At 41.3% G+C, this 13,715-nt stretch overlaps 1 protein-coding gene across 1 annotated transcript in view; it reads left to right on the forward strand.

The window, feature by feature from the left end:
- Positions 1 to 207: 207 nt before the first annotated feature.
- The window catches only part of Sdb (SAXO downstream of blistered), a 115,727-nt gene continuing 102,219 nt past the window's right edge, over positions 208 to 13,715 (forward strand). Inside the window, exon 1 of the mRNA XM_071588592.1 lies at positions 208 to 2,262. Coding sequence (XP_071444693.1) covers positions 467 to 2,262 — 1,796 coding nt within the window. The 5' untranslated portion in view covers positions 208 to 466. The remainder of the gene's footprint in view (positions 2,263 to 13,715) is intronic.

The raw sequence follows: 13,715 nt of genomic DNA on the forward strand, positions 1-13,715 counted from the left end.
TTAGCCGACCCACCCGCGACCTCGCGGTAGAACTTCGCGGGCTGTACCCACCGCGTCTGATTGGCCAAAGCCCGGTTCCCTCTCTCTCGCACACTCACTCTCGAAGACCGACCCAGAGGGAGGTGGAGGCGGAGGAGGGAAGAAAGAACTAGCTTTCCCCTACCCCGCTCTGACAGTCTTCTTGCAGAGGACTGGTTAGGAGAGCCAACATTCATTCTCGGGCTCTCACGACGAAAAGAACGCCTGGAGAAGGACGCTCCCACCAAAGAAAGAAAGCATATCAGGCACGAGTGTGGGGCGCGATAACAAAACTAAACGGCGCCGGTGGCAAGTGGGGGGAGGAGAGCGAGAAATAATTATTTTTATACGTGAGTTTATACACCTAAAGAAAAAGGGCAGGTGATCCTCCTTCGACAACGACTAGACGAAATTTGGGGGAAGAGGAGGTGAAGACGGGACATTAAAGATGACGATCGACAAGAAGGGAGGCCCCAGAGGGAAGACGAGGGAAGAACCCTCTGGAAGGCCCGCCGCTGGAAAGCCCTCCGTGTCCAAGAAACAAGCAGCGACGGCAGGCGCTTCCACCCCATCCACATCGAAGCAGGAGAAAACAGTCGCTAATGGTGCGGTTGCCAACGGAACTTTGGCAGCCAACGGAGATGTCGCCACGACGAGCAATGGAGTAAGTTCCTCCGGGATTGTGAAGACATTGACAGAAGTTGCCGGGAGCTCAACCTCTGTCCAAGAGTCTTCTAGCAGCTCAAGAGTGACGGAGGAGAGACGAGTGTCAACTAGTTCGAAGGTAGTTTCCTCTAGCCAAGAGGTCATGTCCAGCAGCAGCGTAATGGAAGGCGGGGTAGAAACTATGATAACACAAAAGGTGGATTCTTCCGGCAGGCCTATCCCTGGGACCACCGTGGTAACCAAGAAAGTCATCAAAGGCACACCTCAGGAGGTGACCCAAAAGAAGATTGTGGGTTCTTACAAACCGGGAAAAAGCTCCGGCGTCACTACTGTTGTGACGGAAAAGAGAATGGTGCTTCCCCAAGAGCAGCAGCTCGTGCAGATGGTGGGAGAGACGTCTATGGCTGAAAGCAGCAATGCCTACTCTGTATCAGAACAAGTCTCGTCTTCGTCCTCTTCAGCCGTACATCAAGAGCATGTTAGTTCTGAATCAATGGTGCTAGAATCCTCACAAATTTCAGAGTCGAGGATGAGGGATGCATCCTCGTCCATGATTACTTCCGGAGGATCACAGCAGCGACAGATCGTATCCAGCGGTGTCGAGCACAACAGCGGGACCAAAGGAGTGAGCCAGTCATCCGACCAACAAGTGGTGCTAATGGGAGGTTTATCTTCATCTACAAAACAAGCGGCATCATCCTCTTCTTCCATTCAAAAGTCTTCCTCTTCCCAAATGGAGAGTAGGAGTTACTTCGAAGAAGCATCCTCCAGTAGTAAACAAATAGCATCTTCCACATCGGAAACCAGGATCGGTGGTGGGGCGTTAGAGACGAGTGGCGGTACTTCCACGTCCATGGTCGTCTCCTCTGCAGGGGGTAAGGTTTCCTCCCAGAGAATGCAAGAATCTTCGGAAGTATTAAGGTCCTCTTCTGAGAAGCGGATCGCGGGTCAAAAGACGGAAATAGTGGGTGGCTCGTCGACGAAAATGGTAGTGTCATCCGGAGGGAGAAGCTCCTCTCAAAAGCAGAGTTCCTCAGAAATCATGTCGTCTTCTTCCGAAACAAGAATCGCTGGCAAAAAATCGGAAGTGGTGGGGGGTTCTTCCAGTACAACAATGGTATCTTCAGGTAGCAGGAGTGCATCTTCACAGCAAGAGGTGCAGGAAATCGTTTCTAGTACACAAGTCGTGGAAAGTTCATCTCGCCAGATTCAGGAATCTGTGTCCAAGAGCAGCAGCAGCAATCAGTTAGTGTCGTCCAGCCACGTCGTGGACGGATCAATCGTGTCTAAATCGGCCATCGAGGGCATTTCAGCCGATTCAGTGGTCGTTCAGGAGTCGTCCCAGTCTTCCTCTTCGGCTGTGGCAGCAAAGGAAACACAGGTCAGCAAGTCTTCAACGGTTGTCGAGGAACTTTCGGTTTCCTCTAGTTCCCATGCCGAAGAACAAAGTTTGATGCAGCAGGTGGTGAGGGAAAAGGTGACAGAGAAGACAACGGCAAAGGCCATCAAGCCATCGACTAAAGATGATATCAAGAAGCCGGCCAAGGAGCAGTGCGTTTGCGAGATTTGCACTTGCGGGTAAGTTTCACTGAATGCATTTTGAATTCACATTCAAGTAGTATTCCTTTATGCCAATTCATCAACAAAATTACGCTGACAGATTCCGCTTCGTTTAATTTTTAAAAACTTCTTATTGCTAAATTGCGAACATCGGCGGTTTTTTTCATGCATGCATTGCGTTTCATCCATTACTTGTTTTACTAAAGGGCAAAATAGCAATTTTGATCGTGCGTGTCTGTCCCCACTAGTTTTCAATGATATTTTGTAAAGTCTATTTCAACGTAAAAGTTGTGAGGGGCAAAATTTACTCTATACTTATATACTTATAGCATTCAATGCATCTATCAGGAATATTCCTTTGAATCTTCACCCTCTAATCATCAAATGTAATATATAATGTTTCAATATATGATTTCAATCACCTAAGTAGATTCAATGCCGTAAACTGAATGATGACATTAACTCTATGGCCAATAAAAACGGTAATACGCGGCAGCATTGTTCTCTCTTATCCTAAAAAAAGGTCCTCACTGGTAATGTGTACTTGCTGAAATAATGCGCTCAATCATTTATTTATATTATACTAATTTTATGTCCCTCTGCTTGCTGTATGCGAATTACAGTTCCCAAGAATAGACCAGAGACTGTGCTTACCCGTTGGAATTGCTTGCGGAAGAATTCCATAAGGCAGAATTCATCCAATTCCTAATCGATACAACGGTTACCACTTTTACTGATAACCGTAAACGAGCGCATTTTAAGACTTAAAAGCGGCATTCATTCATCGAGCGACAATGATGGAAGGAAATTCTATTTTATGCTATCTCTTGATTAGAGTCTAGTAAGTTTTACTAAGTTTTTAAACAAGGCGAGGGGTTGGTATTTGATTTGGAGCCGCATGGTTGATACTACTCGTATGATCCATCCTTCTACGCACAGACACGCAGATATTAGATAAGTATCTACATCTACATAATACCCCGCAAGCCGCCATAAGGGCGTGTGGCGGGGGTATTATTGTCATCAGGGTCGCACCATCCCCCTAGTTTTCCGCTGCTTGACGAAAAAACGACCTACCAAATATTTCTGTGGTACTAGCGCCTCTCAAGAGATAATTGATCACATGGTTTCGGCGCGTTCCGTAAACATTTCACTTTTTCGTAGTAATTAGTGCGTGTCGCCATTACGCGGACTACGGCTGTTTCGCTCGGGTGCCTTTGAGTAGATGCAAAGAATTCTCCAGTGCCTCATTTACTCAGTTCGGCTCGAAGGAAATACCGAAATGTTTTTGAATGCTTCTACTCAGAGCGTTCTCAGTGCACGCAGGCCCACGATTATGACCTAAAATAACGGATTTCGGGGATATTCTTGTAGAAATTAGTGAAAACTCACAAATTTTTATTTTTTAAATATTTATTATCCATATAAGCTATCAGGAGATCGTATAAGGAAGTTAAATAAAACATATTTTTTACTAATTTAAGTTAAAATTGAAAGCATGATAAAAATAATTTAATTCATGCTATGTCAGAATTGACTTTTAAGTAAATTTAACAAAATAGTTTAATCCTGTGAATATTCATTACAAAATATTATTATTTTATTTTTCAAAAAAAAGGACCTTATGGAAGCTATAGTTACATTCATCTCAAAATGGTAGGAATGTTTTATTTTAGTTGAAGCCTTCTCATTGTCGATACTTTTTTCCCGCGTGCATAGGTGATAAGCTAAGTTATTTTAATGAGAATAACCTTTCGTTGTAAGAATAACTTTTAAAGTTTTAAGTTAATTGTTTTTCTAATGCAATAAATGTGTTAAGTTAAAAAGCTAACAAAGAACAAAGGAATGTGTCCAGAGGTACTTGAAAAACAACTTTTAACATGGTGTATTATTCCTTTAACGCGTTACTACCCAAAAGTAGGCATCGCAAGATACGACGCCCGTTGATTTCGTGAAATTATTCACCTAATTTTATCCTTAACAATAATTATTATTTGTTTCAAGATAAATTGTTTTATTTTGTTATCGTTAGGCATGTAATCCAACTATGTTACTACAAAATGCGCACTTATTACGCTAGACCAGTCTTCTGTATTAACGTAAATAAACGGCATAGCGCCTTTTAAGAAACTTCAACGCCATTTAGAAAAACCTCGCCTTCGGGAGATTCGTTCTTTCCATTACGCTCAAATCATTCTATAATAGTTCCACCACATTGTCAGAAGATTTAATTTCGACAGTGGGTTGTTCTCTTGCACTAAGGAACTAAGCTAAACAGTTTTGCCCATATGAATAAACTGCGTCCAGAGAAGCTTCCTTAAAGGGCTTTTAGTTGAGTTCATTAGGCTAAAATTGGTGTCACGGAAATGCAAGGTTCTTCTTGGAGGTCGTTAAACTGTCGGGTAGAAAAGAGACCTAAGGAGGTCAAAATCGCTGAGGAAGATGACTATAACTTTTCTTCTTTACAATTCACTAATGTCAGCTGTCGATGTTCTTCTCATATGGGAGATAATACTGGTTCATACTCGGAAAAAAAGATGCTCACACAAATGTATTGACTGGCAATTCATTATATCTATCGAGTGAAAAAAGTTAGCAGCCCCTGCCGCTTTTCCATATATGCATGCATTAATTAGGAGCAAATTTTAAAACTTTGAAATAAATGCAGCTATGGATAAAGGAATTCCTCTTCGATTTTCCTATCAGAATTGTTTGTAAACATCTTGGTGAGAGTAATTTCATTTAATTTGGTTGACATTTATTTGAATTTAAGTTGACAATAATTACAGCTACACCCCCTAAGTAAGTTCTTAACGTAGTGCAAGTCTGTTGAATGATTAGAAGTAAAGGTGTCATGTATTTGTGAGCAAATGTATGCAAATAATTATTAATATTGAAATAGAGGTATTTATAGTTCTTAATAATAAATCTCAATTGAGACGTATTAAGCTTTGGCAACTTAAATGGCAGTTTTACTAAGACGTATCACGGCTTGAAGGCATTAGTAGAACCGTCTGCCCTTCCCTCATTTTCTTCTTGTGGTGAGCAACTCGGGGAAAATATTGAAGCATGAGCTAAGCGGAGATCACAAATGATGTGTCATAATCTTCTTTTAAACCATTCATCTAATACCCTTTCATTTCATGGAATGCTGGCCTATCCTTTTATGATAAAAACTGATTGAAAGGTTTTTCTTCAGAATCATGTTTACAATGGTGATAGCAACCACAGAGCTATTCCATCAGGTGATAAGTCAAATCATTATGCGAAGCAAAGTATTAACCGAGAAATCTCTATCTGTGATCCCAAAATGTCGCTTAGAACTTGCCATTAAAAATAATGGGAAACTAATGCAGCGAAAGCGCTGAAAATTACTTTTTAATTTCGTTCACATATGGCTCGAAAAATAAATGCTGATCGATAAGTAACAATGACTTTTAAGTTATAATAGTCCATATCAGAGGTCGCACACTCGATATGAATTCTTACTCAAATGTTAACAATGGTCATTGTGATCCCGCTGGCATCCCACGGTTAAACTGTGTTGCTGCTTCTACTTGCATCGTCTTGTGCTGTGGCATGGAATGAAGTCGGGGTGGGGGGCATCATTGTGTGTGCTTAGCGAGGTGCGAAGTGAATAAAGCACGCGTCGTTTGGGATAGCCGATGTCAGATCAAGGACGTCCGCGGGGGATGGAGAAGCGGTGGTGGGGAAATGTCATCACGCTCGCAATTGGGACACCCATAAAATTCTATGCGGCGGGAGGTTCGTTTCGGACAGCACAACAAAAAGTAATTTATGTTCATTGGCTTGTTTCCAGCTCCCCTTCTGCGCTCCTGCACTCTATGATTGGAGTGAAAGACTTAGGATCGCAATATTACTAAAGGATATGTAACGGTAATATTGTGTGGACGACTTCAATGCATTAATTCCGAACGACCGAAATTCCATCTCAATACTATTAACTATTAGTTTTTATGCGAATAAGGTATAGGTGTTTTTGGACGGAACTACCAAAGGGATATATTCATTAAGGATGTCAATGCGAATCAATATCAGAAATGTTGGCATGAAATTGTTGCAGTTGACAGTCATTCAAAATTCAGTTCCTTACCCAGGTGCTTCATTCTGCAGAATAAGCACACATGAGTGCATTGTCACAAGCACAAAGGCCAGAGCGATTGTATCGTCACACCGGGAATGATACATGATGAGGCCTAATCGTCGTTGACCCGCGCGGTTTAAATGAATAGACACATTATGTTGCTATTCAGTCAAGAATGTAGTCAAGTTAAGGTATTTAATGTTGACGAGTACATACATTCCCCTATAATTATTTGAGTCCGATTCATCAGCGCCATAACTGCAGTGAATTAGTCTAATTGTCATTAATGTGTCTAACATGGAAAAGAAAACAGCGGATTATGACTAAGAGAAGAACATACTAGAAACAGACCGGACCAAGGCTCTTGTTTTCATGGGTAAACTTGTATCCATGTTTAATTTATTTTGTGGGAATATGAACTGGTACCCAAGTTAATTTTGCATTACCACTCGCTGATAGTATCGAAATTGTTAATGCCTATATGAAATAATGTATTCGATAAAAATGCCGCAGAACAAAGAAATAGATACTTGCAATTTCTAAACTCATGATTGACTGAGCAAATTTCATGTCTATAATTTAAATTTGCATATTCATAATCAAGCATTATAAGCCATCGTATATATTTTTCGCCCTGTTAATTTCAGGCTGAAATTTGCGAATTCAAATTAATGCCACAAACCTAGTCATGAGCCGAAAGATTTTTGATTCTTTGATTTTTCCGTTGAGAGTTAAACTTTCAAACTGATCACTGCATCACGTATAACGCATTCCCAAGGGGAAAAAGTTACTTTTCCTCTAATGCGCATATTTTTTCAGATATATTTATTAGACAACACCGTCGTATAACTGAAGAAGACGGGTGACATAAGGAGGATTTGAACCCAGCACCTCCCCATCAGCTCCCACGCTTCCTCTTCAAACCAGTAACAAAAAGTGTACATTATGCCTATGGTAATAGAGTCAACATCCGTTACACCATTTGAGCAACGAACTAGAGCCATTCGTGGGTGAGGCTTTGGACGATTTTTTTTCCGAGCCGAGGACGGCGAACACCCACCACGTGACGCTTGCTTTGCCAATCAACATGCCCACTTGGCATGCCGTCGGGATCGAATCCTACCGTCCTGCGGTCGCTCGCGAGGGAAATGTTCGTCGCCCGGATCGACTTGGACAGAGGATGGAAGGAATGCAATCGAACGAGAGCGACAGCGGCGCCGCATTTCCTCGGAATCCAGCGACTCAGATGGCCATTCCCGATCCAGATCACCCGTTTACCCATTTTGAGAGCCGCGGCCGGAGCGCATTCACGTTGAAATAAGCGAAATGTCATTTTCGCACCCGTCAGCAGAAGGACACCCACGCAGCGTCCTCGTAACGTCGCCAAATGAATCACAATGAAGTATCCAGCGACCATATGGCGACGACACCTTTTTTTTCCTTTTCGGAAGTAACCCTTCACACCTCTCCCGCCCTGGCGGGCGAAGAAAACTGTCGAGGGCATGCATTCACTTTCTCCCGAGAGCGCGACTGCTCTTTTTTCTCTCTGGAAGTCCACTTTATACGGGTTGTGGCGGGTGGGGGAGTGGTCACCCTCACGATTCTCGCTGCAGCCGTGTCTTGTAGACGAGGTCACGGGACAGGACATTCTGGATTGTGGTTTTTCCTAGAACGGGTCCTCCTTCATTATCGGGTGCTCGGAAGGCGAAAATTAATTGTTGTCATTATAAAATTAATACTAAACAAGCGCACGGCGCGTGGTATAGCAAATCCCATAATCATGTTGGTTACAGCAATAACCTCGATCATATAATCAAAGAAGCAATCTCTACCTTACGTTCTTCATAGCTGTAAATTGAGAGTAGTTCTTTCATTTTATTAAACCGGCAAATGTACCTATAATATATTGTTCATGAATTCTCCCTCCTATAATCGTAAAAACCTATTAGTTCGGACTCAGCGTAAACAGATGGCTGCTGAGTTGTTTAAGATTTTAGATGGATGTTTACAGGTGACTACAGTTATTCCGCAAAATGTATGAAATGTCATCAAATTACACAAGCGCTTTTACAGTGGTTAAACCGAAGAATAAGTTCTTTGTCATATTACTCTCCGTGAAATAGCAACCAATGTCATACACCATAGGAATTAGACTTGAAGGAAACTTTCCACATCCCGAATATGAAACTTTTTGTGGAATGACTATAGAATTTCGTTAACTTCCAAAAGCTATTCCATTTCCCACGGTAGAAAGATTGGGTTTGGTTAAAATTTAGATCAGCTAAACGCCGAAACTACGCCGAAATCAACATCAGACAACTCGAAATCCTTACATAGCATTTTTAAACTAAGCCTTTGCAAATTAAGTTATCCAAACTTGTGAGGAGCCTCCATGTATCGAGGTTGTGAAAATAAAAGAATTTCTTAAAAAATAAAATCGATTTTATGATGGATTAATTATCATTCATTATATTATAACGTTACGTGTATTGATAAATACAAAACATATACTTAAGATTAGTGTAAACTTTGAGGAATATTCGACTGATTAATCAATGCTTGTTAGAGGGGATTGCGGACTATATGCGAAACTGAACTCATGTCCGCTAGATTTTTCGGAATGGAACATTTATCTGGAAAACGCGTACAATAAATTGCAATATTCTGACCCGCCCACTGAAGTTGTGGGATCTCCTATAAGATCATGCGAATTCAGAATAAGTACGCCCGGAGCCGTCCATCGTGCAATTTTGACCATCATTAATTTGATCTCAAGCTTTCGCAAAGTTTCATTGACGCTGAGGCACGGCATTCGGCGTTTAGTGGGTGTGTAACATGCATTGACTCAACGTTTTATCCGCGTTTCAGTGAGCTTCAGGCGAGAATTTCGTTTCCCTCCCAGCAAGCCCCTTGAGTTTTCTTGCTTGCTTTTAGCTAGGGACGACATGGGAAAAATATGTTCAATATTTTTTATGGAGGAATGTTAATGCCCCTTGTAAATATCTCTTAATACCGCGACTTAAACTATCATTTATGTCGTTGAAATGAATTATCTTCCAATCGTTTTCCGCTTTAATTACTATCAATTGTGCAACAAGACCTGGCCGATGTGATTTAGGATTTCTAAGTTCTCTGTGAGCGTGAAGTAACGCCCCTAAAGTAACGTCGGGTATTTTTTTCTCTTGAACGAACACCATTTGTTTGTATTTCCCACAGCCGTAATAAAACAGCGAGCGGATGGAAGGAGGGAACTTTGGAGAGATATCACACCTATGGAGCGTGCTAGTGCCACTCTCGCCTCCACTACCATTCATGGTTAAGAGAAGCTTTGAGCACTCGTTGTGGCAAGGGACCAGCGTTTCTGAGCTGAGCTTCCACATCATTTCGTTTCCTACAAACCAGACCGAATTTGTAAGGGAAAACGGAAACTTAAGCACGTATGCTTGAGAGAGTAAAAGTGAGAGCGCGTGCTTCGTCGCTTTCGGATTCAATTTCTTCGAAAGATCGGAATCTCAGCCCATTCGAGATATAATCGATTGGGATAGAGTCTTCAAATCCGGTCACCTCGAGGGATTTTGGGGTCATTTCGGTTCTTAAGGAAGGCATACATTATAGGAGATTGGAGAACGTCCGAATAAATGAGCATGCTGATTGATTCAGGGGCTCCAAATTCTGCAGCGAAGCCGCAGCACTATAGCACTACGTGCATGCAACTTATTTTCAGGAATCAAGTTCTAAGAGTTATCTGCGCCTTTTCATTTTATATATTTTTTGGGATATCGATCCCGTAGTTCACTAACTCCGCATCTCAAAAACTAACTATGAATTCCCAATTATTTCATCTCGTGTTTAGATGCTCATCGTCTGCTAAAACTTACACGTTTCTAGTTCCCGGCTAAGGAATAGATTTTCAGTCTTTCGGGTAACTCCGAATGCTTGAAATAAAAACCTGTAGTATATAAACCACAGGATAATTTATATACTATATACCTGTAGTTTTTTACGACTTTTTAGTGGCCCCTAAATGTTTAGTTTAGTCGCTAAAGGTTATGGGAAATTGGAAAGTGCCCGCAACCTCAACTGCGAGATTACAAAAGGCTATCAAATGACCGATTCATGAGATGCCCGTAGCTCTTCTCATTTCTCGGTAGGAAAACTCACAAAACGTCTATGCACCATGACCGAGATTTGTATGTATTTATGTAAACACTACGCTATTTACAATTAATTTGAATTAGTTTTAAGTCATCGAATCGCTAGAAACCCAGGCACGATACTAAGCAATTATGTTACGCTTTATCTTGGTAATTGTAATCAGTTACATTAAAAATGAACCTTTCCAGTCTGAGAAGTGACTACAACGGAGATTCTCCCTAATGATTGTGAATTAGACGATATTATGAATTTAAAAACCATATCGAACAACTATACATGAATAAGAAAGATACGATGAAATTCTGCCATACATTTATCAATTACTCTTCAGCAGTGTCCCTAAGGCTAATACAAATACAATTGTTTCTATTTTCACTCCTATTATTTTCTTTCTCACAGCAGAGATCATTATGCCTGATCCTTTCACTGTTAGCACATTCCCGATGGAGTCACTCTTTTGTTGACTTTCATTCTGCTATCAACATCAACGGAGTTCTATTTCATTTCAGGTCGAGGCACTTGAGAAAGCAATCGTATACTTCGTAAAATATCTGACCCATAGATACTCCTGAAACATGTTTTAAAATGTTTGTGGTTCTTAATGGGGGTTCTCCTATTTGCCAAAAGCCAATTAAATCTCCTTCAGTTCTTTAAGATTACACGAATGCCGCCAAAGAGATAAACTGATATGCATTTCGCAAAGCGCTAGGAGGAAATAAATGGCATAAGGCCGAATCACTTCCAGACCAAAAGAAATAGAATTGCACTCCACAGTCGGCTGGGCTTTCTTCTTAGACTTGATAGCTAGTTCGATGTTATGTAATACTACTCAGTGCCCGAGGATCAGGATGTCGTTCATTAAAAGGTGAATTATCTAGTCCGTTTTAAAAAGAGATGAGTGGAGAAATATTATGTGATATAGTGACTGAATACTTCACCAAGAATTGAGCATGTCGACTTTTGGTTTGATAAGAAAATTCCTTAAGTTCTCATGTATATATCTCAAATATCATTTTCCGGTCAATATACTTGTGATTCGCTCGTTCGACATATTTATTGTGCAAGGTGGAGGTCAAATCACGTACAAGAGTCGAAAATTTATTTTTGTGTTCTTAAAAAAATGGAGAATAATGTATGCTAGTTTCCCAGTTATAGAATTTTGTCTTCGTGAGTAATCGAGAAACTTTGAAACTCTTTACTTAAATTCCAAAAGGAAAAATTCCCATTGAAATCTAAGTATATACAATAATCCATAATTTGTGATCGTGTTCGTTTATTTTAAATAGTTCATAATACACACTGAGACAGCAAAGCGGGACGCAAAGTAAAGTAAAAAGCCGACGGCAAAAAGGAGACGACGGAGACAACATTAATGTTTCTCGAGAGCTCGCTACAAAGACGAGACACCCGGCAAGTTCAGCCGCTCTTCAAGATGCTTGGGAGTGAGACGCACTGTAAGATGGCCTTAACATAGTTGTATGACATATATCGAAACCTCTTCACATAATGTCCCATTTCTGATATTTGTAGGTAATACTGAAGTGAGGATCCGTCTCTTTACTCCCCGATACCCGATTATCGTAATTCTTTTTTCTATGTGAATTGCTGTTTAATTAATGACCCACCCTTTGGACATATTATTTTTCACAATTTTTTTCCTTCAAATTTTAGGGCGCGAAAGCCACATCTATTAACCGTTGCATTTCAGAATTGGAACCTACTGCCTCATGATACGACGCTTAACTAGGATAATAAAGTTTGTTATTTAAGAAAAATTGCATTCATTGAATTTTAATTCATACACTTGTCAATGGATAACGGAATGAGATGACAGATGATGCAGTCTTGACGTGTTTTTTTTTCTTTTCTGAGATCGCTTGAAAAATTATATTATTTTTATTCCCTCTTGTGGACTCAGGTTGACTAGGACATAATTATTATGCTAATAAATGCTGGTTTAATGCTACCTTGTATAAATTGGTTATGCAAGTATTGTTTCATGGGATACAGAATGATTTAGCTTCAATGCGGTGGAGCGGCGGAAACCCTCCTTGTAACCGTACAACCACCACACTACAAACCTTCATTGGCAATAGAAAACTAAAAATAGTTATAATGCCAATAGGATTCGATGAAACTATGAACATTACGAGTACAGTATGAAGACAGTTCGCGTTTAGCTGTAAGATATGCACCTCAGTAGTGGATCGAATAAATAGACCTTAATTCTCTCGTTCATTCGACATTTAATTCTCTCATAAGCGTATATAAGTGGCCACGTAAGTGTCCGGGGGGCAGGTTTTCCCTCGGACTACTTTTTTTCCCTGCTTTGTTTTGATAAACACCCACACCGATCGCGCGACGAACAGGTCTCCCCAACAAGCCTTTCCCCCCTTACCTTGCCCCAAAACCCGCCCACGCTAGTGACCCAAGTCACGCCACCTACTGGCCGCCGCCAGGAATTCATCCACAGGCGGTCCTTTTCATTGGCATGCGTGGTCCGCGGAGAGGGACGGACGGCGGTGTTGCCAGTAGTCAAAGCCGTCAAACCTCGGGTCAAAACACTCATAAGGACATTAACCATAATATCATATCGTGAACGAAACGGCTGGACGGGGTTAGGAGATCAAGTAAATGCCCTTGAGCAACGTTCAACCACGAGCGATAATTGAGGAGATAGTGTTTTAGCCAAGCGACCTTGCGAAGAAAGAACCTCTCTCTCTCCTTCTCCCTAGATGGGAAGACCCGACGGCGGAAGACGATTCCGCATCGGCAACTGCGCGGGGAGCGTGTGTGTGAGAGAGCCTCTTGCATAACGAGTCATAATAGCATCATCTTCCCAGGAGGATGATTTTTCGCCTGCTTCCCACCTCCTGCCACCGCTGCGGAGTTTCTCATCCGTGACGCGATAGTTTTTCGGAATGGAATGGAAAAGGAGAAAAGCGGAAAAGATATCACGTCACACGAGCGGTTGGCTGTCTGTCTATCTGTCGCAATATTTCCCTCTTTCGTCCGCAGCAATCACTACTAATGATTCCGTGATGGCGATGGGCTCCGACCAAATAACGGCAGGAAGATTCCACTTCTCGCAGAAAAATATCTTGATATTTTAAATACTTGTAATATTTAAGAGCATTAGTAGTTCGAAATCCATAAAGGAAACGAAAATTTCGCTTTTATTTTGCAGTGCGTGTTCCTCGTACTCCGATAA

This window comes from Hetaerina americana, unplaced genomic scaffold (genome assembly GCF_022747635.1).
Source record: "Hetaerina americana unplaced genomic scaffold, ioHetAmer1.1.p SCAF_1, whole genome shotgun sequence".
In the NCBI taxonomy this organism is placed as follows: domain Eukaryota; kingdom Metazoa; phylum Arthropoda; class Insecta; order Odonata; family Calopterygidae; genus Hetaerina; species Hetaerina americana.